The following is a 26,506-nucleotide window of genomic DNA, read 5'->3' as shown; positions in this document are numbered from 1 at the left end:
TCGGTAGATAATTTTCAAGAGGACTGATCGTTTAAATAATTTATAGAGAGTTAAAGATTTACACATTATATATATATATATATATATATATATATATATATATATATATATATAGTTATAGTTATAGGTATATAGTTATAGGTATATATTTTCGCGAAAAATTCTTTTCTCCACTTTAACCTCATCGTTCGACCATAGAAAAGCGCAAAACGATGCGAGAGCAACCATTTTGCACGCGTAGCGAGCCGTTTCAAAGGTTCGCGCATAGAAGAAAGTACGAGAGGAGGAGGAGGAGGAGGAGGAGAAGGAGGAGAAAGAGGAGAAGGAAGAAGAGAAGGAGGAGGAGGAGGAGGAGGTGGAGGTGGAAAAGGAAGAGAAGGAGGAGGATAGACGTCCTGAAGAAGGAGGAGAGAGGAAGAGAAGAAAAGAAGTCACTTTCTTACTTCCATTCTTAGGAGCGTTCTCTCGAATTCAAGTTGGGTGATACCATCGGCCACCATCACGAGCGCCCCTTTCCCCCTCCATTCTCACTCTTCTCCCCTCTCCATCGTTCCGTGGGCTGGAACCAAGCTGGAGTTGAACATGCTGCGTGCCAGGTACTATTCTACTCTACTCTACTCTACTTACCTGACATCTTGTTTCTCCTATTCTATTTATAATTTTCATCCTATTGTTTTCCATCTATAGAGATTGAACTCCATATTACAGGAAATCGATTTGACGAAATTATATCGAATTTGTTTCTTCCATCGTCGACTATACAAATAAGATTAATTATCATTAATATTTCGTTCGTCTTGTCATGTCATACCTCACGAGTATCCGATTATGAGATTTATTATAATAAGAAACGTTATTGTTATATTTATGCTGAAAATAAGAACACGAGGATTACCGTTTGTGATAATTAAGTCCGGTTAGTTTGGAAGATAAGTTTGCCGCAACTAATATTGGAACAAAAAAGGATACAGGAGGAGAAGACGAGGAGAAAGGAATCGTTGGGACATTTCGTAAGAGAGAGAGAGAGAGAGAGAGAGAGAGAGAGAGAGAGAGAGAGAGAGAGAGAGAGAGAGAGAAAGAGAGATAGAGACACATAAAGACAGAGTTAGAGACAGAACAGAAAGAGAGAAAGAAAGAAAGAGAGAGAGAGAGAGAGAAAGAGTTCGACACGCGACGTATCCCACCGCCTCGACCAGCCTCGTATCGATGAGCATGCCGGTAGAACCAATCAACGTGCGACGTAGGATGGCCGTCGGTGAAACGGCCACGCCCATCGACTCGCGAGATTGGCAGTTGCGTTTATCCGAGTCGTGCGCTACCGTGAGCTTAGTGGCCGGGCGAACGACTGTGGTGGGGAGATCCACGGCCGAATGCAACTCGGCACGACTTCGGGATAACCGAAGCCCTCGAGCTCGAGCCTTTCGTGCGCGGCACACTCCCAAAACTATCGTTCGTGGGGAAGGATCGACGCTGCCGTGTACTTCCTACGTGCTTCTCCCTCGTGCTTCTCGGACATTTCTTTATTTCTCTCTCTCTCTTTCTCTCTCTCTCTCATTCTCTCTCTTTCTGTCTCTCTCTCTCTCTCATTCTCTCTTTCTCCTCCTCCTTCTCCTCACTCTCTCTCCTTTTCGCATACGTTTCCTGATTAAATCATTTATTTCCTTTACTTCTTCATAACGTAATTCCTGTTATCATCGACGGAGCAGAAAACTACGAATTTCAAGGATGCGTCGGATAACGTGACTCGTTCGTTCATTCGTTTGTCCGTCCGTCCGTCCGTCCGTCCGTCCGTCTGTTCATTCGTTCGTTCGTTCGTTCGTTCGTTCGTTCGTTCGCTCGCTCGCCTTCCTCCTCTTCTTCTTTTCGTATACGACCTTGTGCGATACAATCAACAAAAAACGACGTCATATTAGATACGTATGTATATCGTGGATTACCTGTTACCCTCGGAAACGTGAAACAAGTGCTATATCATATTGGACCAAGCCGAAAATTATCTGCTCCGAGTGAATATGATCAAATCGGTAGTGCAGTGACTTCCGTTTGTTATTATTTGTTGTTTGTTGTTGTTGCATTAACTTCTGTATAATAAAACGTTTGAGACGTTAGTCTCAACCAACGGCAACAAAATTGAGCTGGACTTACATCAACGTGCCGCCGGCCACTATATGAGGTGAGTTTAATTCAATGTATTTCGTTAAATATAGATATATCATTCTCTATGTTTATCTCCGTGTTCAATTTTATCGTCGTAACACGTGTTTTGCTTCGTATTTTTGACCTTCCGATCGTCTTCTTCATCTCGTGTTGTTTTCTTTCTTTTCTCTCTCTCTCTCTCTCTCTCTCTCTCTTTCTTTTCTTTCCTTTTGTCTTTCTTTTCTCGATATGATTCATTACATATAAAATAAGTAAGTAAGTACATTTGAAGCGCAATAACAGAAGAAATGTTTGTTTACATGTTGTGTAGTTGACATTGCGTAGCAAATAAAAACAGTAAACGCGATAGATACTTAGCGTTGATCTTTCACCTAAGAATACAATTTGTCGAATATCTATTACACGCGTTATTATTTACGATTATTACTATTACGATTATTACTTTGTCTACGTTTCAAATAAACACGTATGATCCTTCTTCTATCGATTGCTATGGTTCATTTATGTTTAAAAAAAAAAAAAAGAAAGAAGAGAGAAACGAAAAGAAAAGAAAAAGATAATTTTACAATAGAGTAAAGAAAAAAAAAGGAAGAGAAAAAATTAGGAAACATGAAAAGAATACAAGGAGAACGCGTCTAGTGGAATGAATATTTATAATCTCTAAAGAGTAGAATATTTACCAGCTCATTTTGTCCGAAACAATTACTATGGAAGCGACGGTAAAAGAGTCAAGACCGTGTGTTCGTGCATAATTTGATCGTAAAAACGTTCGAACGAATAAAAAATATAATATCGTTCTTTACGTACGGATTATTGTTTCAAATCATCGTGCTTATTCTATTTAGACGTTTAATGCCGTTTGCTTGATAATGCGAAAGTTCTATGAAGCGAATACATACAAATTAAATATTCAAATCTGGTGAAAGTTAAACAAGCAAATGATGTTAAATCGAGCGGACGATACCAAATCCGTACTTACTTAGTTACATGCTTACAAACTTGCTTACTTATGTAAATAAACGAGCGTAAATAAACGAGAAAGTAAAAGAAAGAAAAAAATAATCGGATCGCACGAATCGCTTCACGTGGCGGGCCGTGAAAAATGTGCGAATCGAATCACGATTTCTCTCTCTCTCTCTCTCTTTCTCTCCCTCTATCACTCTATCTCTCTTTCTCCCTCGAATGGAGCCACTCCAGTCGAAATCATTCGAATCGTTTGGTAGATATCCGCTGTGCCGTGGCAAAACATTCAATTAGCGCTTCCTAATGCCCCCCTAGAGCGCTTCTTGACAACAACCATTACTTCCAGCATCTTCTCGGCGACAAACCAAACGCAACCCTCCTATTCTCTCTTTCTTTCTCTAGTCATCGAATTCTCCCTTTCGACGAGAGTACCTACCAAAGCTCGAACCCACCCGGATCCCACCTCACCCCATCCCACCCTACCTTACCCCAAAACCGCCCGCCGCCCTCCTCCTGCGCCCACGTTAACCGACGTATCTATTAATCCTCGTTGAATGACACTCGAGGGTGGCTCTCACCGAGGGTGATTTTAACCCTACAAAATCGTAACTACAGCCCTGGGCTCCTCTTCCTCCTCCTCCTCCTCCTCCCTCCTACGACCACTACACCTTTTTCTTCTCTTTTTAATGAATACTCAAGGAGAGATTCGCGTGGTAATTGTGTTAGTAAAAAAGAGACAGAGAGAGAGAGAGAGAGAGATAGATAGATATAAATATGATGTGGTTGAGAAGATAGAAAAGGAACGACAGTCGACTCTCTTCTCGGCAAACCCTTCGCTTTAGGGGTGACATTTAGGGTCCAAAGAGAGAGAAAGAGAGAGACGAAAAGGAGTTTGACATCATCCACTCGCGATCTCGCTAACGCGTGCAATCTTGAATATACTCAGATTGTTTGATGGCTTTGATACGAGGAAAGGATAAGATTTAGTCGTTCCCTAATCGAGAAAGGAAACGAATAAGGAATTAGCCATTGATTTATGAAGATAATCTATGTAGGTATTATTTTGTTCGTTTCTTTAGAAATCTTTTTTCTTCTTTTCTTTCTTTTTTCTTTTTTTTCTTATCCGATTATTGGAAGGATTAGCAGGAATGTAATAAAAAATATTACAGGGTGCTTGGAGAATTTACTGTAAGATCAAAGATAAAATTTTAAATGTAAATGGATAGCTACTTAGATATTTATTTACCATTAATATTCCCCCTGTCATTTCGAAGACAAAACTGTATGTAATATTTATTTGAACGTAGATTTTTACGAGCATGAAAAAAGAAACGAAAGAAATAGAAATTATAATGTCAAAGGTTCGAAGAAATAATATTCGAAAGCTATCCGGTAATCGACAACTTGTAATCGTAATGGCCGTGACGTCGTAACCCGTTTCATCGCCCTTACTAATTAGTGTCTCGCGTTTAATTACAGAGCCGGCGGCAACATGTGCGATGGCTCGTTCACGGACAGCCTACGAGGTATGCAGGGTATGCCCGGTACATCTCCACCGGGTGCCACAGGGGTCGGTCCCATGGGGGTTGCCCTTGGTAGCCCTCTTGGCCCTGCAGCCGTCAAGAAGGCACAGGTCGAACACATAAAACGACCCATGAATGCTTTCATGGTTTGGTCCCGACTTCAGCGACGGAAGATAGCTCAGGAAAATCCGAAGATGCACAATAGTGAAATTTCCAAAAGGCTTGGTGAGAATTTAATTTTTTGTTTTTATCACACGAAAATTAACATATATACTTTTTTGTTCTTCCGTTTTCTTTTTTTTTTGTAATGTACGTATTAATGCAAATACGTAATATATCTATTTGGTGAAGAAGAATTGTAAATTATCGTGTCGCTTAAGATACTTTACATTGTACAAATATATATACATATCCATATACGTTGAATCGATCTCTTATAAATCTCTATATGTGATAACGATATTAAATTTAATATCATTAAGTTAATACATATCTCGACGGAAATATTGGAAAATATCATTCGTGAGAAGAACTTACCCGTGTAATACTTTATCGATAACCAATGAAAACGGAAGTACATTTATAACATATAATTCGTTTGATAGATCGAAAAATTGATCGTTACAAATTTGGCAACTCAACGAACATTTATCGACAGGAGACTCTGCTATCTTTGTGAAAGAAACGTTCCCTTTATTCGTTCGAATTCATTTTTAATCGGTCGTCCTTGCTGCGTTGCTGTATTTTATTCCTATCACAATTAATTCCACGAATCATCTTATCGATGCATCTTACAGAGATTTCATTAATTATTCTTATGAAAGGATGTATACGTAAGAAGATCGTAGTGTAAGAAATCGTTAACCACGTTAAGGGTGAAAAAAGTTACTATGGCTTTCTATTTATCTTTCTTTCTTTTTTTCTTTCTTTTTTTGTTAATGTGCGATGATAGACAAGAAAGCGAGATGAACTAACAAAAACGTAACTGTAATCTTTTAATAGTTAGAGCAAGCTGGCGGGAGAGTTAGGGAGGGTGTGGCGCTCGCGCGCTCGCTCGCACGTTTTCGAACAAATGCCAGGCGGAAGTAGGGCAAGGTGCGAGTGCTACGGAAAAATAATTAAAAGGATCTCGGTGTAGGTAGGTGTATATCTCGCGAGTCGACTCTTCTGAGGGAAAATAGTTGCTTTCTTTCTATTTTGTTGTTGTTGTTGTTTTTCCTTCTCTTTTTTTCTTTGTATTTTTTGTTGTTGTTATTGTTTTTTTCGTCTTTCTCTTTTTTGTTTTATTTTTTGTTTTGTTGTTTTTTCTTCCCCTCCCTCATTTTTTCTCTTCCTCCTTTCCTTTCTTTTTCCCCTGTCGACGTTCTGTGTTTCCGCGCGTAATTCCGGCGCCCTCGAGCGCCGACGTTAGGTATTTCCAGTTAGGTAGGTACTTTTGAAAAAGCGCGAACTTTTACAACGTTAAAACGCTTTTTTTTCTGCTCTTTTTTTATTTTTCTTTTCCTCCTACGCTTGTTACGACGAGAAGCAAAACAACAACAACAACAACAACAACAAAAGGGACAAAAAGAAAAGAAAGGAAGAAGAAAAGAGAAGGGAAAAGAAAAGGAGGAAGGACAAAAAAAAATAGTAGGAAAAACAACGTAGGTAGTAGTGTCTACTTACTACTTATTTGTCACGTTCAACATGCAACGCGAAGTTCACGATTAATGCAATACAATTTGTTCGCCAAAATTTCGACATACACATACATACGTACATACATACATACATATATATGTATGTATGTACATATGTATCTAAATACAAAAATCTTGGACAATTTTATATGCAAATTTACGTCGCACGGAATCGATTTAACCACATTTACATCGCATATCTATCTAAGTAAAATTCAATAGAAAATAGAGAGAAAGAAAGAGAATGAGATAGACAGACAGATAGATAGATAAACGGATAGAAAGATAGAAAGAGAGATAGATACATAGAGAGAGAAAGAAGAGAAAAAGAGAGAAAGAAGGAGAGAGTAAGTAAAACGATGGAAAAGGAGGATCCCGAGTAAGAAGGGGTGAGTCTTGTACGGCATAGGAGAGGGTAAAAGATGGGCGAGAACGAAGGTATTCCGGCTGGTATTTCCGTTAAATACCGAGTATTCGACAAAGGGATCTTCCCGCAGCACCCCTCGAGCGCTTCTTTATCCGTCATTTTCTTCCTCGCCTCCTCCACTTCTCTCTCTCTCTCTCTTTCTATCTCTCTCTAACCCCCGTTTTTCGCTCCCTCGACGACGACGAATAAGGGAAGTGCCTCCTCCTCGCTAAATATGATGCGCGCACGCTCGAACCTCCTGCCTTTCCTCCTCCTCTTCCTCCTCTTCTTTCTCTCCCTACTCCATCTTTACCCCTTCTCTCCCTCTCTCTCTCTCTATCTCTCTTTCTCTTTCTCTTTTTCTATCCTTCTTCGTTGCCTCCCTCTCACACTCTTTGTCGACGCGACACTCTTTTCGTCGCTCTTTTACCGCCGTATACCTGGCACACCGTGTATAGTTATACGTTGATATGTACGGAAAAGCTGAGTGAAAGAGAGAGAGAGAGAGAGAGAGAGAGAGAGAGAGAGAGAGAGAGATAGAGGGTGGTTTTTCGTTAGACGACGATGTATAGCTAGCTGTCGCGACTCTGTACTCCCCTTGTCGGAACATTCGTAAATTTCATTTTTCTCTTTCCATCTTTCTCTAGCTTTCCTTTCGTCTCTTTTTTCTTTTTCTATTTCTTTCTCGACATATTTGGTGCTACCCCTTGTACCTCTTCTCTCTCTCTCTTTCTCTCTCTCTGTTTCTGTCTCTTTTTCTTCTTTCTTCGATACACGTAGAATTTTTCGAACGTAGATAGGTACGTGGAATTCCACGAACGCTCCTTTCAATAATTTCGTAAAAGTTTTGATTTTTTAGAAAAATAGAAAAAGAAATAATATTCGTAGTACGTTATTAGCGAAGAAAATTTGATGTGAAAAAAAGAAAGAATAGATTTTATATATTTTAATACTCTTACAAAAAAGCTTTTGTAATTTCCATTTGATGAGATATATCTTTGATTGTAGTATTTAATTAAACGCGTCAATGTCTTCTATTCTTGGCTGAAGTATAATTAATTTTAGCAAACGATCAGACGGGCATTGGATTTGCTATTAAGATGTTACGTATATATATATACATACATACAAATATATATGTATCTATGTATATATGTGTATATATATATATATATATATATATATATATATATATATATGTATGTAACCAGTCACGAACGTAAAGTGGATACAAACCACAGATTTGTAGAGAAGGTCGAAAGAAGAATTATCTCTTACTAAGCATTTATGTTCTTCACTCGCGTAACGTCTTAGGCACGATTTTATTGCGTCGATTAGAAGATGACGATACAAGTCTTTGAAGGATTCAAAGTATTTCTCCATTTTCATGGAGAACGAACGAACGAGGTAAAAGCCAATAGGGAAAATGAAGAGAAACACAGATGGAAAAGTGACGAGAAAAGGAACATAAATTCGTAACGAAATGGTCCATTGGGAAACGAAATGGTCGAAGCTAATCTCCTTATTGGACTTTGATGTAGTCGGTGTGTAATATACGTATACTTTGCAAGTTTGGGAAAAGGCTTTATCATGATTACAGTGATAGGTATTGCATTAGATGAAGTTCGTTTGAAATAGATAGATACATAATATATATATATAACATATACGTATACATATATAGTAATAAATTCTTTAATCTTATAACCGTAAACTTTTATGTTAATCTTATAACTGTAAACTTTTATATTTATTAATCAATACGATATAAAAATTGTTTGCATATATTAAACAAGTTTCGATTAACAATGTGATACCATTGTAATTGGTGATTTAGAGATATATGCAATAAATTCATATATAAGTAGATTTTAAAGGAGGCTTACTTAGGTATCAATGCGATATAAGATTCTCGTTGATATTCGCGAGATCCGATTGAAAAAAGAGAAAGAGAAAGGAGAAAGAAAAGAGAGAGAGAGAGAGAGAAAATTAAAAAAGAAAAAAAAAGGGAATACGCGAGCGAGTAAAGTTCTTCTTTACAGGCCAACACTATCCAAGATTCTTTAGAGACTCTCTCATACGTCTTTGCATCGATCGACGTAATTCCCATTCTTCTCGTCTATTTGAGAATACTCCCTCTTCCTCCCTATCCTCTCTCTCTCTCTCTTACCCTTTCTGCCTTTCTTTTTTTTCTTTCTTTCTTTCTTTCTTTTCCCTCTCTTCATTTTTGTCGGCCATCGTCTAAAATACCCCCAATGCATTGTCGTCTCTAAGCTAAGCGTATGCACGCGCGCGCACGAGCAAGTAACTTTACAAAGAGCGAGAGAGTGCGAGAAAGGAATAGAGAAAGGGAGAGGGAGAGAGGGAGAAAGAGAGAGAGAGAGAGAGAGGATCGGAGGGAGGGAGGGAGGGAGGGAGGGGGGAGTTGATAGGGTAGTGTGGTACGGTGTGGTGGATGAAGGAGAGAGCGGGGTAAGAAGAGGACGAGCAGCAACGGCGCGTAGAGAAGGTGCACCGTGCGTAAAAAACATGCGAGGGGGTTGGTGGAGAAGAGCGTGTCGCCTGGAAGGAGATAGAAAAGCTCTGCTTGTAGAAGGGAGGCAAGAAGAAGAGACTCGAGGAGAGTTACGTGCAGAAGCTTTCATCGTAATGAAGTATTTCTGTCGCTTGCTGAAACCTCTCTCTCTCTCTCTCTCTCTCTCTCTCTTTCTTTCTTTCTCTCACTCACTCATTCAGTCAGTCACTCACTCACTCATTCGCTTGCTCACTCGCTTGCTCGCTCGCTTGCTCACTCGCTCGCTCTTAAGTCGGAGTTTCGGTTCTTTCGTCGTTCACATCGAAGAGAAACGAATCGCGTGCCGGTTTGTGTCGTTGGATACTCAACGGAGAATAAGGGAGGAAAGCTGTTGAAGAACAGGGGAAGAGGGAGAGGGATGAGAGGAGAAGGAAAAGGAGGATGGATGTTTCTCCTTTTCGCGTCCACGACGATCCTATTTAGCCTTTCGCGTGTCCTGACGTGTCCTTAGGGACCACGTACATTTTCCGCGTATTAAACTCGGTCCCTCGTCTCTCTCTCTCTCTCTCTCTCTCTCTCTCTCTCTCTATTTCTCGTTTGCATTCGTTCGTTTAGACGCGTTACCGCGTTTATTCCGCAGAGAAATCTTTGCGTTGTTAGGTGGCTATCATCGTCATCGTCACCATCGTCGTTCGTCGTCATCATCGTCGCTTTTTCGTATCTAACTCTTTATTAAATGTAGAAAGAATTCTTATCTTATCGAATGAACGTTTTTTTTTTCTAGGTACTTACATATCTATATATTGTTCTATGTGATTTAATTAAAATCTTTATTGTATAGATACGAATAAGTACATAGATATTACTAATAGATTAGATATGATTACTTCATTTTATTGTGTCGGGATTATCGATATTTTATTTTATTTTTATCATATATATGTGTCTATGCACGTGTGTGTGTGTGTGTGTTGATGATTTATGAGTAACATTGTAGATAACTCGTTAACGAGGTAATTAACAATTTTTTTAATCACGAGATACGTAGCTCGATCGCGTTTAGATCAGTCATAAGACTCTACCTCTTTTTTATTCTTTCTCTCTCTCTCTCTCTCTCTCTCTCTCTCTCTTTCCCTCTCTCTCTCTCTCTCTCTCTCTCTTGAAATTCGCGAAGAAAACAATTCGCGGAGGATCCCGACACCGTGCGAATCCTATAGAATCGCGAAAGAACAATGCGAGCCGTCGCGACAAAGGCGACGTATACAAAACGCGTAGAAAACGTACGGCTAAGCGCCTTTCCTCTTTCGCTCGCGTGATTAAAAAAACAAAAAGGGAAAGGGGAAGGGGGAGAAAAAATGATCGTTCCGGAGCGCTCTTCCCCGCTTCTCATCTCATTTTCTCTTATCCTTCTCTTTCTATCTTTCTTACTTTCTCAAAACGATCTTTCAAAAGTCTCCGTCGCCATTTTTCTTTTTCCTTGGACATCATAATGTTTAACATAACGATGAAATACGTGCTCTCATCGTATGTATAATATAAAGAATAAAATATAATAATATAATCGTTCGCTAAAAATTTATATATTATTGAGAAATCAAGAATCAATTAAAATTCTTTTGTCCGTTTATTCTTTATCTTCTTTCTTTTTCTATTTTTTTCCTCTTTCTCTTTCTATTTTTTTTTTTTTTTTTTTTTCGTTAACTGTTACTCACGTTTAGTTATCGGTATAGCCGATAGCTATTAATTAAGGAGGACCTTGAAGTCGTAACGGTGATCAATGATGTAATCACGGAAGCTACGAAGATCGTCAAATGATTATCGATTTAATCGACCATTAATAATGATAGAAAATAATATATAACGTTCATTCAAAAATAAAATAAGATATCACGGAATTCTAGATAGGTCGAAACGTAGATAGTTGGGTACATAGATCCAAGGATGTTTCATAATTCCAATTGTATTTCATTAAAAATATATAAATCATATCTTGGGCTTTGGTTGCCCTCGAGGCTTTTCTCGTTAATTGGTACGATGCAGCTTCCGTAACGGAAATAACGGCCTCATTGTAATGCGTCGTAAGAAAGGGGAAACGCCGCTAACAAAGTATGGAGAATGAGAAAGAAGTGGGAAGAGGGAGGAGGAGCAGGAGTAGGAGGAAATGGTGGAGATGAAGGAAGAAGAGAAGGGAGGAGCTTTGAAAAAGGGAAACGCAAGGAAGCACGAAGGCATACAATTTATTCTTATTGTGTGTCTTATTTAGCATCTCGTTTCGCCATTATTTTCAATTTTCCTTCTTCGAGTCGCGGCCCATTCTCTCGTCGTAACGTCTTAATTGAGCGTTCCCAAGTGCAAATATCAAAAGGTGTTAATAAATACGGGATATTATTAATGAGGGACATAAAGACGCTACACGACTTTTCTACACGACAAAAAATAAAAACAAAGAAAAAAGTAAAAAAGAAAGAAAGAAAGGAAGCAAGAAAAAAATGTTGAGAATCGGCCAAGTAGAAAAAGAGAGAGAAAGAGAAAGAGAGAGAGAAAGGCTCTCCTCGCACATACGACGAACGACGGGAAGCATAGGAAACGTTTTCCAATTTCCACGTTTCATCGGCACGGACAGCTCGTCGACGTAGAACGAGAACGTTCTGTTCGATCGATTCGTGCTCCTTTCTAGCTCGTGTCGTTACTCGCGGTACAACGGATGGTTAAATCTTTTTTTTATACGACTGAATGGAATCTCTCTCTTTCTTTCTCTCTCTCTCTCTCTCTTTCTCTCTCTCTCTCTCCCTCTCTCTCTATATATATATATTTTTTTTTCTTTACAAAGATAAGTATGTATAATAAATAACTATGAAAGAGGTCGACTTGAAATATTTCGTCGTAAGATTCCAAATTAACGTTTACGATCGCGTACTTTTTCGTCATACTTCTTTTTTTTTTTTTTTTTTTTGAGAAAAACAACAACAACAAAAATAGAAAGAAAGAAAGAAAGAAAGAAAGGAAGGAAGAAAGAAAACAAAAAAAAGAAACTTCATCTCCTCGTTCAGTCGACGTTCGTGAAAAGGAATGTACCTAGGATTCTTCTCTCTCATCGGCGAATTACTTTCCTCTCGAAACCAGCAGCAGCTTTTTCCCCGCTTTGACAATGAAAACAGAAAGGAAAGAGAAAGAAAGAGAGAGAGAGAGAGAAAGAGAGAGAGGGTAAAAGAGAAGTTAGGTACCTATTAGTGGTAGTAGTCGGTCTGTCGGCATGGCCGCGTTATCCTCTGGAAGGTCTCCATTCCCTTCTTTCCCTTTCTCTGGCAGCCTTTCCACCCCCGTCCATTAATTAACAGGCTTTGTACTTTTAAACGATGTTAAATAAACGCCATTGTCCGTCGGCGAAAGGACTGAAAAGCAAGCGCCATTGTGCTTTAAGCTCGTCGTCGTCGTCGTCGCCGTCGTCGTCGTCGTCGTCGTCGTCGTCGTCGTCATCGTCGTCGTCGTCGTAGTCGTAGTCGTTTCGAAAACGACGAAGAGAAGAAACAAGAGAGAAAGAGAAAGAAAGAAAAAGAGAAAGAGAGAGAGAGAGAGAAAGTATACCCTACTACTAACACCATCAGTGCTACTACTGCTCTGCTATTGCTGCCACTGCTACTGCTACTGCTACTGCTACTGCTGCTGCTGCTACTGCTGCTACTGCTGCTACTGCTGCTGCTGCTGCTGCTGCTGCTGCTGCTGGGAAGCCTTTGTTCTAAACAAATACACCAAGCCACCCCCTCGCTCACCCTCTACCTACCCGTCACTCTTGACTACCCTCTAACTCTACCCACCTAGTTCGTCGCTCTACCACCTGCCTTTCTAACGAGAAAACGCGTATCGATTGGATAAAGCATAATACTACTATAAATAGAGGAAGTAAACTTGACATTTCGCTTTGACTTTCCTCTTACTTTCCTCATCGACTATACACTCCGTCACTTTCGATGAATTTTGGAAGAAACATGACGATTGATCGTAGCGTTGATGTGTAACATAGGTATGCATTATTCGTCATGAACGATCGGAATAAAGAATTTTTCTTTTTATCCCCTCCCCCCCCCCCCTCTCTCTCTCTCTGTTTCTCTTTTCCTCTTTTTACGTAGGTACCATTCTTTCCGATTCATTGTAAGTCACCACGTATTCGTATTGTTTAGCTCTATGTGCTTCGATATAGGTTTGTAGAAAGCAACTCTCTTCCCATTGTCATAGCCTACTGCTAGCAAACTACTAGGAGAGAGAAAGATAGACAGAGAAAGAGTAAAAAGGTCTCGCGAACAACGTGCATCCATTCTCTCTGTTTCCCTTTTTCTTTCTCTTTCTCTTTTGCTCTCGTTTCTTCCACTCTTCCTCGCACGAAGAATTTCCACACGCGTGTAGTAGGTTAGTTTCTCTGTGTCCTCCGTATCGAAAACTTTTATCCTCCATTCGCTCCCCTCTTTTTCGTTTTTTCTTCCTTCTTTCCTTTCTTCCTCGATACCTCAGAGTTCTCTATCGCCATCGTCGCCGTCGCCATCATCGTCTTCGTCGTCGTCGTCGTCGTCGTCGTCGTTGTTACTGTTGCTGATGTTGTATCCTCGAGATATAGAGCTACCGTAGACTATGGATATTATGATCGTACGTTTCCTGAATGCTTTTTCTTCAGACACACTTGCAGATACATTTCAGCGATGTCTTCTTTATTTTTTCTTACAAAGAAATACTTTTCAAAGACGACAAGTATTATTGTGAAATATAAAGTGACGACGAAAAGTCGTATCAATACGTATTAATTATGAATAAGTAGATAAAGTTATATGAATAAAATATTCAATCCATCAAGCACATTAGGATTGATAAAAAAAGATTTCGTATCTATCTTATATACCTGTTAATTGAACTTCAAATTAAATTTCACAGAAAATCTGATTTTGATGCGTTCTTGCTTTGAAGAATTTTGTGCGTCAAGCGTGTAACTAGATTGATAGAGATAGATAGATAGATAGATAGATAGAGAGGGAGAGAGAAAGAGAGAAAGACAGAGAGACAAAGAGACAGAGAGGCAGAGACAGAAAGAGAGAGAGAGAGAGAGAGACAGAGTGTTCTGTCTAAAATTTTTCAGAAAGTATGAAAATAATGTTGTCGTTGTCAACGAATCTCAACTTTTGTATACATTAATATCGGCACTGACTTCGAAACTGACAGTTATATATATATATATATATATATATATATATATATATATAACACACACACACACACACACACATACATAAATAGAAAGCGTTTCGCAGGATACCCAGGGTTTCGTTCTCTCTTTGTTCTCGATGCCGGCGGCGCACCAACAACAAGTGGTAATTAATTCCCAGTGAAACAATTCTCGTCGGTGGCGAGAGAGAAAGCTTCGCGACACGATGACGCTCGAGGGTCGTAAAAGCGTTTCGCTATGCGAGCACAGCAAGCTTTGCTTTCGTGTTAGCGATTCTCTTTGCACATCTCTGTCTCTCTCTCTGTCTCTCTCTTTCTCTTTCTCCTTCTTTCTTCGTTTATCTCGAGAAATAACATGACTCCAGTATCCTTATTTTTTAAAACGTGTTATCTAGTAGGACCAATAGAATTTGATCCACGAATTAAATCAATTTCTATAATAATCCTCTCAATCTGTTCCCTTTTGTATTTAAAGAATTTTTGAATGTTAATAGATTTGAATTCGTCTTCGATAGATTTTAATTATTCGATACAATCTGTCTCTCAAAGAGAACAGGAATATTGTTGTTTAATTAGATGGGAGGAAAAAAATAGAGGAAGAATAAAAGAACATTTTTTTTCCTGATATATTTAGTTTTCCTTTCCGTTTTATTCTTTTCTTTTTTTTTTTTTTTGAAAAGGCTCGTCGACATGACCACATTTTAAACTTTGATTCGCATGTTCAGCAGTCTACCATGGAATGGAAAACAGAGAGAAATATAGAAAATGGGATCAGTGGAGAAGAGCCAGTGGTGGTGAGGGTGGAAAAGAGACAGCGCATGGGAGTAGAGGGGAAGGGGTAGTGCGGTTGGAGGTAAAAATCGTGGGATGCAGCGCAGTCGATAATAATCGACGCGCCATTAAACAATGCACAACATCCGCACGTCGATCAATTCAATCATAACGCTCGTGTCCACCAGTCTCGACTAGGACACCGACAGCATCGCGATGCAAGCGACGCTTCAACCACGAACAAATGTAGTACATCCACCAATGGCCTTTGTATTCATTGATCCAAAGCGTTATTCGTGTAACTATAACAGTGGGAGGTTTACAAAGTGCGTGTTGTTGTCATCGTCATCATTCTCTTTCTCTCTCTCTCTCTCTCTCTCTGTTTCTCTGTTTCTTTTCCTTTTCATCACAATTTTCGAACAGTTTCAAACAGTGTTCTCATTAGAACCATAATCCATCCAACGCGTTGTTCTTCTCTATTTCTTTTTGTTTTTCAAAAAGCTTTTCATTAAGAAATTTCAAAATGTTTCATTGGATTTTCTTCGTTTGATTTACAGGTGCAGAATGGAAGTTGTTAACCGAAGACGAAAAGCGGCCATTTATCGATCAGGCTAAAAGGCTACGAGCGCAACACATGAAGGAATATCCTGATTACAAATACAGACCTAGAAGAAAACCTAAAACATTACGCAAAGAGGGATATCCTTATAGCATTCCTTATCCAAGTGTTCCGATGGATGCTCTTCGAGCCGGTAATAGATATGTTTTAACAAACCCGTATGTATCTAATTAGTTAGATATGTCATATAATCGAGGGATTTTTAAATCTTTTCTTTTTTTCTTTTTCTTTTTCTTTCATCGTGTAAACCCTCAGAAAGTTTCCTAATAATTATAAAACCTACCATAATATAGCCAACTGTTTTGTCGGATCATCTGACACGAATAATATAAAAGTTTAGTCGTTCAGATAATACGATCATTAAACATTGCGAAAATCCTTGAATCGATTCTTGAATTGGAATCTGCCAAAATGGTTCCACGGTAACATATTTCGAAAATCGGTGATACAGATTATTACTATACACACACACACACACACACACACAGGACGAATTATGGAATATAAAATTTTGTTTTGAATGAAATTCGAAAACTTAGGCGTTTTAATCAAGCGGAATAAAAGAATCGTTTCTCGTAGCCTTTGATATTCTTATCTTATCTTGGGTCTCCCGAGGGTTGGCATTTCGATCGTATTGTCATTTAGAAAGCACACACAGTGGTTTCAATGCCCCCGGGAAACACGCTCGGAAATCTCATAATGGTGGTTTCGAAAAGTCGTCTTCCCTTTTTTTTCCTTTTTCTCCTCTTTTTCTTTCTCTTTCTTTTCCTTCTCTTCTTTTCCCTCGACTCCTTTTCTATTTCCTTTATTTTTTCTTTCGCTCGCTTCCTCGAACGATCCGGTAATGGCTCCTTCATTGTCCCGATCTTCTGGCATCAAAGATGCGCACTTCCGTTTCTCTTCGCGTCGCGACTAAGCGATGCAACCGTCGACGAACGTTCAGACGTCGTGACAAATATCGCGAGTTCGTCGTCTACACTTGCGTAAACACATATATAAGACGAAGCATTTGCGTTTCTCTCAAGCGAAGAAAATGAACATTTTTCATCTCTATTTCTATCTCTATCTTTATCTTTCTCTCTTTCTCTATCTCTCTCTATCTATCTATCTATTTATTTATCCATCTACCTACCTATCTATCTATGTATCTATTTACTCTCTCTGTTTTTGCTTCTCTTAATTTTTTTTTCTTTTTACATATATTTTTTTTCTCTTCTTTTCTTTTTTCCCTTTTTTTAAATTATTCTTTTTCTTTTCTTCTTTTCTCCTCCCAAAGTCAAATCCTTCGGTATAGAAATAGAAATATGAAATCGGATTAATGAAATTATCAAAGGGTATAAAATTTCGAAGAGACGAGCCTATTTCGTACGTTCCAATAAACGTCGATCAATTCAATTATCTATTTATCGAATAAAATTTCTAAAGATAGTCCTCATTCGAGTCGAATAAGACGGCGGATCGGTCGAATCGATCGTATGTACTTAGTTATATGCAATATTCCACTTGTTTCGATAATAACACGAAGGCTGCACTTTACCTGCTTCGTAATGCTTCCAATTACTTCGAAACGATTGCAACATTGTCTCGTTTCTTTTGCGAAACATATGCGGAATGAAAAGCGAAGAATGATAAAGAAAGAAACTCTGTTAATATTTAACTCGATGGCAATCGTTTTGAAAAAGGAAGATTTTCTTCTCCTTCCTTCTCTACTTCTACTTCTTCTTCTTCTTCTTCTTTCTTTTTGTTTCCCTTCCTTTATTTTCTACTTCTTTCTTTAATCAACACGATAAACGATAATGTTACGAAATTAGGTGGATAGTTGAATCGAAAGTCGTTCGATGTTTCACAAACGCAATTCGAGGCTGTTAAAAAAACTTCAATAAGAAAAAGAGAAAGAGAAAAGGGAAAAGAAAAAGAAGAAGAAATAGAAATGTCATTGGTAAACAACGAAAAGAAGTCTGCCAAGGAAAACAACGTTAGGTATATACGAGAATAATCCTCTCGTTGTCGATCGGTTTCGTTCATTCACGATTTCACCCTCCTGCGGGACGATACGGCCGCATATTATTCGCGGAACAGCCGAAGAAAATTATTAATTCCGGCAATGGCGATGGGGGACTTTTAAGGCTGGAATTTATCCCCAAACCGCCCACGCGACTTCCACAGGCAAAAGGGTGATCGGTAATCCTCGATTTATCGGTCGTAGCCTTCCACCTTCGGTTCTCTCTTTCCTTCTACTCATTTTCTCTTCTCTCTCTTTCTGTTTCCCGAGAAATTCGTTCTCCTCCTCTTTCTCCATCTTCTTCTTCTTCTTCTTCTTCTTCTTCTTATTTTTTCAGTAGGTACAGTGCAAACGGTGCCACGCGTGTGGAGAGATGCGCGTGGGTGGTTGGGATAAATTATCGGCTTAAGTTGAAATTTCTGAGATGTTCTTTCTGCTCCCAGGGGGGAGGAGGGAAGAGACTTAACCCTCTCGTCTTACGAGAAACATATACGCATACACGTACACTAATGCACTTAGGCACGCATACATATATATGTGTGTGTGTGTATATATACACTTTCTATATCACGTAGATTCACTACTTATTTACTTCCCCGCTCTAACGAAAGAAAAGCGTCGCTTCGAATCGACGATAATTGCCGTAGTTTAGCATTTTATCGCGTCTTAAGCCATATTTGTTGTTCCCTGTATCGAGGAAGCCGATACGGAAGACTTGATGCTGACTATGTACTACTGGATCTAAATACTAAAGTTTACTTCAAAGGGACGAGGATCAGGGTTTACCGCCAAACTCCGCCCCCTCCGACCCTACCTCTCTTACCCTTCTCCTATCTCTTCCCCATCGGAGAGTTCACTATAAAAAGCGACCTAATGGGAAGCAGTACGATAAACGCAAACGCGAAATATGCCGCCTCCTCCTGGTAATGCTGTTAGACATTTTTTCTTTTCTTTCTTTCTTTTTATATTCGACATCGAACGACAACGGTGGTCCCTTCATATATAACGTAATTATTTTAATTATTTGTATTATTATCACAAGCGAATATGACTTGTACGACTTATGAAAGAAACAAAAAATATAAAATTATACTTCGGTACGTTTTAACTTACGAGAGGAAAGAAAAAAATGAAAGAAAGGACAACGTGAAACGATGTAAACTTTTACTTTGATCGATTAATTGATTATTCCTTTTCTTTTTCTTTAATTTTATCAACAGCTGATTTTATTAGTCTGAAAAAAAAAAAACCCGTAAATCTTTTAACAAAAAGTTTTACGTCGAACTTCGTTCGTCCCCAGGCTTTTGCGTAAGTTAACTTCGTTCACCGGACATTCGCACGGAACTTGAGACAATTCGATAAATAACGCGTTCACTGCGACATGTTTATGCGTTCGCGTGGCTACAACCAATGAATCGTCTCACGACTCCGGAACGAGTCGCGCACAAATAGGGCCCTTACGCGCCGAAGGGAATTATTCGACGATTTATTCCCCCTTGCCCTTTCTTCGCGTACTTCTCTCTTCTACGGGACCCTCCGACTTACCCATTCGCATTGCCACCACCACCATTACCATCACCATCACCAACATCACCAACACCACCAACACCATCATCGGCCCTTCTTGATATCATTAAGGAAAGCATGATGAGTGGCGCTTTGTCGCGTAAATTATAATTCCCTTCCTTGGCAGATTTATATTATCCGCTAGTCCTTCTTATATAGTAACTTGTTTTCTACTTTTTTCTTGTTTCTTTTTTTTTTTTTTTTGAAAATTAATCATTCTTTGCTTTCTCTCAATTCATGATTGTTCAATCAACAATGTTGTAATTAAATGACTTTGATATATTTATAACTTCTTTTTTTTTTCTTTTTTCTGAAGACACGAACAATTTTGTCGTTTTTTCTTTCTACGTTCAACATGTTTTTTCTTTGGGATTTTTCTTTTTCCTTTTTTTTTTTTTAGATTATTTGCGACTGCAGATTTTTTGTCAATATTTGAACTATCGATATATAGCCGATATATAGATAAAAATTATTTTACGTGCCTCTCTGTTTCTCTTTCTTTATCTACCTCTCGTCGAACACTTTTCTGTAGGGATTACTTTCTACATCTTTATATTCTTTATCATTTTAAGACGTATTAAATAAATAGATAATAGATTACAAAAAATCAAATACATAGGAAATTACGTAATCAAGCAAAAGAAAAGGGTAATAACTGTGAAGGAGAGAAGGTGTACAGAATAAAAACAATAGAGAATACTAAGAGAATGTCAAACAAATCTGTGCAAAGCAATAGGGGATCGTCGAAGCGTATTACACGCCCGATTCATCGAACATCTGTTCGTTCTGATCTATGCTATAATCTAACCTAGGGTAAACCAACACTGAAAAAGATAAATCGAATCGATCAAGATCGATGGGATTTATTTGACGATTAGAGAATTGTGTTACTAAGAGAAAATAATAATCGTTGGAACATTTATGTTTCCTTTTTTATTTATTTTTGTTTTCTTTCCTTCGATTCGTCATGCTTATCGAACATTTGAGATCTTCGAAAAATTCATCATTCTTTGTTATTTGGTCATCGGCAAGTATTTTTCAAAATATACGAGTTATCATAAGTCGTCGTATTCGAGGTAACGTGAAACCTTCGTTCCAGCGATCACTCGATTATCGATCGAGAAGATCATAAATCTAAGAACTCAGTGCCAATCATCGTCCTTCTTTCTTCTTTTTTCTTAGGATTTTCTTCCGTATAGACTCCGGCCATTTAAACGAGCTATGAACGACGTCTTCTCATTGCTTCGTCGATTCTCGGACAATGAAGCGCTTCTCCCTCTCTTTCTCTCTCTGTCTCTCTCATATTCTCGTTTGTTCGACAGAAATGATCGATATGCTGTATACTATGTGTCACTTGTAATGTTCCCTTGTAAAACATCATTTTAACGATCATACCCATTGATCTTGAAATTATTTTGCAAATAAAATAAAAATAAACGAAACGAGAAAAGTCAATGTATCGTGTTATAGGAATTAATTGTAAGTTGTTACAATTATTGTTATAGGAATGGCTGGTAGCATGGGACAAGCTGGTATGGGACCATATTATGGGCCTGCAGCGGCTTACGGTTCACTTTCCGCAGCCAGTATGGCCGCTGCGGCTGCAGCGGCTGCTCAGCAATCGGCAGCAGCAATGTCTGCTGGTCTCGCTGCACCTGCACAAGTGAGTCTCGCGTACCTAATTAATTTTTATCCATACGGTATTCGATTTTTTTCTCTCTTTTTTTTTTTTTTAATAATAATAAAATACCGTGCAAACACGATTACGACGAATTAAATTAAATATTTGACTCTACGTGAATGTAGACGAAACATGTATCAGGAAGTTAAGAATTGGCCATTGATCTTATCGTATTTATAAATGTTTACTACGTTTTGACGTTCGGAGAAAAAAAGAAAAGAAGAAAAAGAAAAACATAGAAAGCGAGGGACATATTTCCACAATAGGTCTGAGTCGAAAGAACGATATCTTTCGATTCTTAGACCTTCGATGGGATACAAAAGTAGGGACAATTAGTGAATGGAAGCGATTCAGCGGGAGTGACATCGGCAAGTCGATTTGTCGTGATCCCTCTATAAGGGTGCACGACATTCGCACAAACACCTATTATCGCGATACCCACGAAAAGAAGAAGACCACCCACTAGCTCTCTTCTCCCCTATCCCGTGCAGGAAAATATTGGGATAGCATTTTTACGACTAACGATTCGTTTTGATATCGTCGAACGTTTTGTAAGAGTACATATAGAGAATAAGACTGTAGGATACGTCTATATAATAATAATAAAAAAAAGAAAAAAACAACAAAGAAATTTAATATTTACGAAATGAGAAACGAATTATTAGAAAGGAAGAAAAATTATCTTACAAAATCGTTCGGTTCAATTCTGTATTAAAACGAACTACGTCCATAGAAATGTTATTCCAACAAATCCGTTTGTACTAATCGCATTAATAAATGTAAGGAAACATAAACGAAGTGTCGGGTTAAGGAATGAAAGAGACGACAAACGACTCCTTCGTCTTATATCGTAGACGAGGATAAGCGGAGAGAATCGTGTCGCGGTACTAATTGGCGATGAGGGAGATGGTAAGAAAGAAAAAGAAACGAGAAAGAAGAAAGAAAGAAATAAAGAAAGGACAGAGGAGAAAGAGAGATCGACGTAGTGGAATCGCTCGTTTAATCCAAGGCGACGCAAAGATTATTACTGAATAGGAACTTTTCATTGGATCGTCTAACGCGGAATAGAAAAAAGAAAAAAGACAAAAAAATACGACAACGACAAAAAATCGATAAAAAAAAAGAAAGAAAAAGAAAGGAAAAAAAAAAGACAAAAAAGAAAGATACGAAGATTTGCATAGGCTTGGTAACGATGGTAATGCCAGGTGGATGGATAGAATGAAGGTACGGATAGATGAAAAAAGACTGATGGGTATCTAGGAAAGTGAGGACGAGTAGGAAGAGGAAACGACGACGATGGAGGAGGTGGAGGTGGTGATGGTGGTGGAGAAGGAGGAGAACGAGGAGGAGCAGAGTGTAGGTACGCTTCATTCGCGCGGTAACAAAGAGGCCCCAGGGTGGCTTCGCAAACAGAAACCGGAGACCGTGGTCTGTGTATGAATTTCCGCAGCTGGCTACGGGAGACAAACAGATAGCTAGTTATTTCTGCATTCAACGGCTGAATGGCCGACGCGTCTGGAACGACGCTATGCCGCGATACAAGCGGCTATTATTGGCGAAGCGCGTCGAGCACGTTCGAAGAATTCCAAGGCGACTGCTATCATCGTTCCTTCTTGGCATCCTTCTCCTTTTCTTCTTCTTCTTCGTCTTCTTCTTCTTCATCGTTCGAACCCGAGGAGGTGGAGGTGTGGAAGTGGAGATGAAGGAGAATGGGGAGGAGGACGAAGTTTTCTTTATTTTCCTTTTTTTTTTTTCCTTTCTCTTATTTCTCGGCAAAGAAGGAAGACTTAATTATCTTGCGTCGTCGCCATCGCTCTTCGTCCAGCACGTTGTCGCCTTTAAAAAATTAGACAATGACGTTCTACCGTACTCCTCTGTTTTCATTCAGAAAAGCACCATTATTCTTGGACCGTCGTCGTACACGGAGAAATGGAAACGCATGGGGTCGAATGATAAAGAGTATTTCGATAGACGAATAGACAGAAGGAAAAAGAGACAAACAGAGAGAGAGAGAGAGAGAGAGAGAGAGAAGAGAAATAAAAAAGTGTAATTAAATCTTAACGTAAGATAAAAAAATCTATCGAATTTTTAACAGGCTGTTGAAGAACTCTTATTACATTTTTGGAAAGAATCATTCCAAAGTAGAAACAGCAACGGTAGCGTCTCTTAACGTTCTCGTAGCTCGGATTTCGAGCTGCGGAACCGAGGTGTAATCAATTGGACGTAGGGGGAGAGGTGAGAGCAGCGCGAACCGAGACTAAGACTGCATGTAAATCATCCGGACAAAGCCGCTTAACGATCCGACAAAGGGAATCCTCCGCGATCCTTCGTCCACGAATTATAGAATCGGGAATACGCACACTCGTTTCCTCTTTTTTCGTCTCCTTCCTCTGGCAGTCGGTCGTTGGAACGATTCAATGAGAGAGAAAGAGAAAGAGAGATAGATGGATAGATAGATAGATAGTTAAATAAAGAGAGAGAGAGAGAGAGAGGACCGTTTTTGTCGCAAAGAAGCCACGCCGACGACTATCGTTAGAAAATTTATAGCCATCGGCGAGTTTGTCCTCGCTAAGGATAAACCAATTCTTTTGAAATCCTATTTCTCTCTTTCTGATTTCTCAAAGAATTTTATAGACGATTTCTATGAAAGAAAAAAGAAAAAGAAAGAACAAATAAAAAATGAATGTAGAATATATTTGCCTTTTGTATTCGCGACTGTAATAATAAGGATATATTTAAGAAAAACATTGGGGAAAAAAATGATTGTTTGCTTTCAGGTTGTCAGTTCCATGGATGCTATGAAGTACTCGATGGAGGCTGACAAGTACCGTGCCGCTTACATGCCACCTAGCACTTTGGCGATGAGCATGTATTCGGATCCAAAGTATCTCGATTCAAGTCCAAAATCTTACCTCGATCGTAGCTACTTGGATTCGGCGAAAGCTTATTTCGAACAATCGAAGCTTTATATGGACCAGAAACCATCGATATCCGATTACAATCGGCCAAGTTACGAGCCGAATAAACTTTATGAGGAATCAAGTCCTGGTAGCGTAACCGGTGGTGGTGGTGGTGGTGGTGGTGGTAGTGGTGCTGGTGGTCCTACAAGGTCACCAGCCGCCGAATCTCCAGACATTAACAAACAACATGAGAGAACGGAGCAAGGATCATCCAGTGGTAGCTCGACATCTACGTCATCAGCAGCGAGTCCAGGTGCCAGTTTACCAACTTATTATCCTGGTCCAGTCCAAGCCAGCGGACTTTTGGGACCTCAAATGGGCCAATACAGTGGCTATCAAACCGCACCAGCTCCAGGAAACGAATCATTCCGACGTCCACTCACTGTAATCTTCTGACCCGATAGAGCCTAGCTCTGATCCATCTTCGAAGAGCAATCCTCCTGAATACAACGAGTAATAGCTCGCATCAGGGTAATATGGTCCACGAAAATATCACGTTGATCATACGACTTCCGCCACGTGTCCTCAGATTTTGTTCTTTTTTCCTTTTTCTTTTTCTTTTTTTTCCTTTTTTTTTGTTTTCATCTTGAATCTTCGTACGATTTTCTTTCGTACATTTTCTTTTCTTTTCTCTTTTCTCCTTTTCTTTCCTCTTCTTCTTCTTCTTCTTCTTCTTCTTGTTCTTGTTCTTTTTGTCTTTTATTTCTTCGTTCTTTTCTTTTCTTTTTCTTTTTTTTTCTTTCTCATTAATAACTTCTATTTTGTTTTCCCCGATTAATTTATTGCAAGACATATTGTTAAGATTTTATTTTACACGATCGCGTATTACGTTTCAAATTGTTTGCACATCAAGAATTTGTTGGGAAAAAATTTGCATTTTTCCTTTTAGCCAACAGGACTCGTGGTCAGAAAGTTTAAACAAAGAAAAAAATTAAAAAGAAAAAAAAAGAAAAAATACAAACAAATAAAAAACAAAAAACGAACCAACGAATCGCTGTCGTTTCTGTATTTATTTAAAGGAGATAGAGGATCTTTGGGTAATACCGATACCCAAATTCGCCGTCTGACGAAGATGGGAAAGAAAAAGAAAAAAAAAAGAAAAAGAAAACGCAGGAAAATAGGAATAAAACGATGTGTGACTTTCACGAATATGAATATATATAAGTGAAAACAAAGATCCGATTATATTTAACGACAGATTATAAAGATTTGTAAATAGTCCCTCCTGTAAATAGTGTAGCAAAGAGTAACTTTCTCACGTCAGTACGACGACGCTCGGAAATTTCACTCTTTTTCCTTCGATTGGGTCTCATTCGCCTTTTCGTCCATGTACTTTCATCGAAGGATTACAAATCTTGAATTTCATATTGAAGGTATAGCTACACGCATATTTGAGCCTTAGAACGAGCATTGTTGTTGTTATTATTATTATTTTTTTTTTTAATTTTTTCCCCCTTTTTTTTAATTTCTTCTTTCGTTTTCCTTTAACTAACTCGTAGAAATTCAAAATTTCGTTGGAATGAAGTTCTTGTTATGTCAAAAAAAAAAAGATAAATAAATAAATGAATGTTAGTTTCTCATCCATTAAATAGTGATTATAATTGAAGGCGTATCCGAATTAGAATTAATTCCGTTCGTTCAATTCCGCGTATTCCTCGTCCAAAAATTATGAATCTTAGAAAGGTGGGATATAAGAACGCACGGATAAAAAGTTTGGAAAGTTAGGCGAAATCATGTTGACCCTTTAACTCCTTCCCGCTGTACGATGTGTAACCTTTATATTTGTATCGTTACGATAAATCATAAACTTTATCGATTATTCGAGTATTACATTACGAGCGGCAGAAATAATCTATAAATATTGTACTGTAAGTAAGAAAGTAAAAATAAAGGTTAAGTATTATCCTTCCAACTAGACAGATGGTCTAAATAGCTCTTGATATCATACGATTTCCTGCATACAGTTTTATCTATCATCGATCAATAGAAGGACGCTAACGAGCAAGAGTAAGTAGTAAATAAAATTTCTTTACCGAACGTTAAATTCTTTTATCGCGGATTGAGTATAGAAAAAAAAAGAAAGAAATAATGACCTCGATTAATTCTGTCATTGAAAATATCCTCAATTAACGTTTCAATTTCGCCAACGATTAAGTTCTCTTCGAGTTCGTACGGTATTCAAACGTTCAAAAGGAATACGAAAATCCAAGATTAATATTCGTCGCGAAAGAGGAAGCTTCTATTATTTTTTTTTTTTTCTTTTCTAATATACACCTTTTCTCCTGTTGTACCTCGCCCGATCTCCTCCTTCTCGCTACTGCTGGGCTTAGAAGACAATCGAATAAGGGTGTGTGCTATCCGTCAAAATAACTCGCGCTCGACTCGCTCCGATGCACAATACCCATCGAAATCCGACACGCACTTTGTGAACAGGATACATCGGTGCATGAGAAAAG

General features: G+C 38.6%; 2 protein-coding genes across 5 annotated transcripts in view; one reads left to right on the top strand and one right to left on the bottom strand.

Annotated features, from left to right (window-relative positions):
- The window catches only part of LOC127067205 (uncharacterized), a 188,026-nt gene that overhangs the window by 77,135 nt on the left and 84,385 nt on the right, over nt 1–26,506 (bottom strand). The window lies entirely within an intron of this gene.
- LOC127067208 (transcription factor Sox-19b-like) lies at nt 806–26,122 on the top strand. Its single transcript, XM_051001883.1, has 5 exons — nt 806–2,173; nt 4,600–4,868; nt 15,780–15,974; nt 20,915–21,072; nt 23,868–26,122. Exons 1-5 carry the CDS (start codon nt 2,169–2,171, stop codon nt 24,444–24,446), a joined length of 1,206 nt encoding a protein of 401 aa, XP_050857840.1. The 5' UTR covers nt 806–2,168; the 3' UTR covers nt 24,447–26,122.

This window comes from Vespula vulgaris, chromosome 10 (genome assembly GCF_905475345.1).
Source record: "Vespula vulgaris chromosome 10, iyVesVulg1.1, whole genome shotgun sequence".
Classification (NCBI taxonomy): domain Eukaryota; kingdom Metazoa; phylum Arthropoda; class Insecta; order Hymenoptera; family Vespidae; genus Vespula; species Vespula vulgaris.
The sequence above is the reverse complement of the archived record's forward strand: the minus strand, read 5'-3'. Positions and strand labels throughout refer to the sequence as shown.

What these genes read in the sequence shown, in the direction of transcription:
- LOC127067208 (XM_051001883.1), top strand. An exon ending in GATGGATGCTCTTCGAGCCG is followed by an intron (nt 15,975 to 20,914) that starts GTAATAGATATG and finishes TTATTGTTATAG; the next exon opens with GAATGGCTGGTAGCATGGGA. An exon ending in GTCTCGCTGCACCTGCACAA is followed by an intron (nt 21,073 to 23,867) that starts GTGAGTCTCGCG and finishes GTTTGCTTTCAG; the next exon opens with GTTGTCAGTTCCATGGATGC.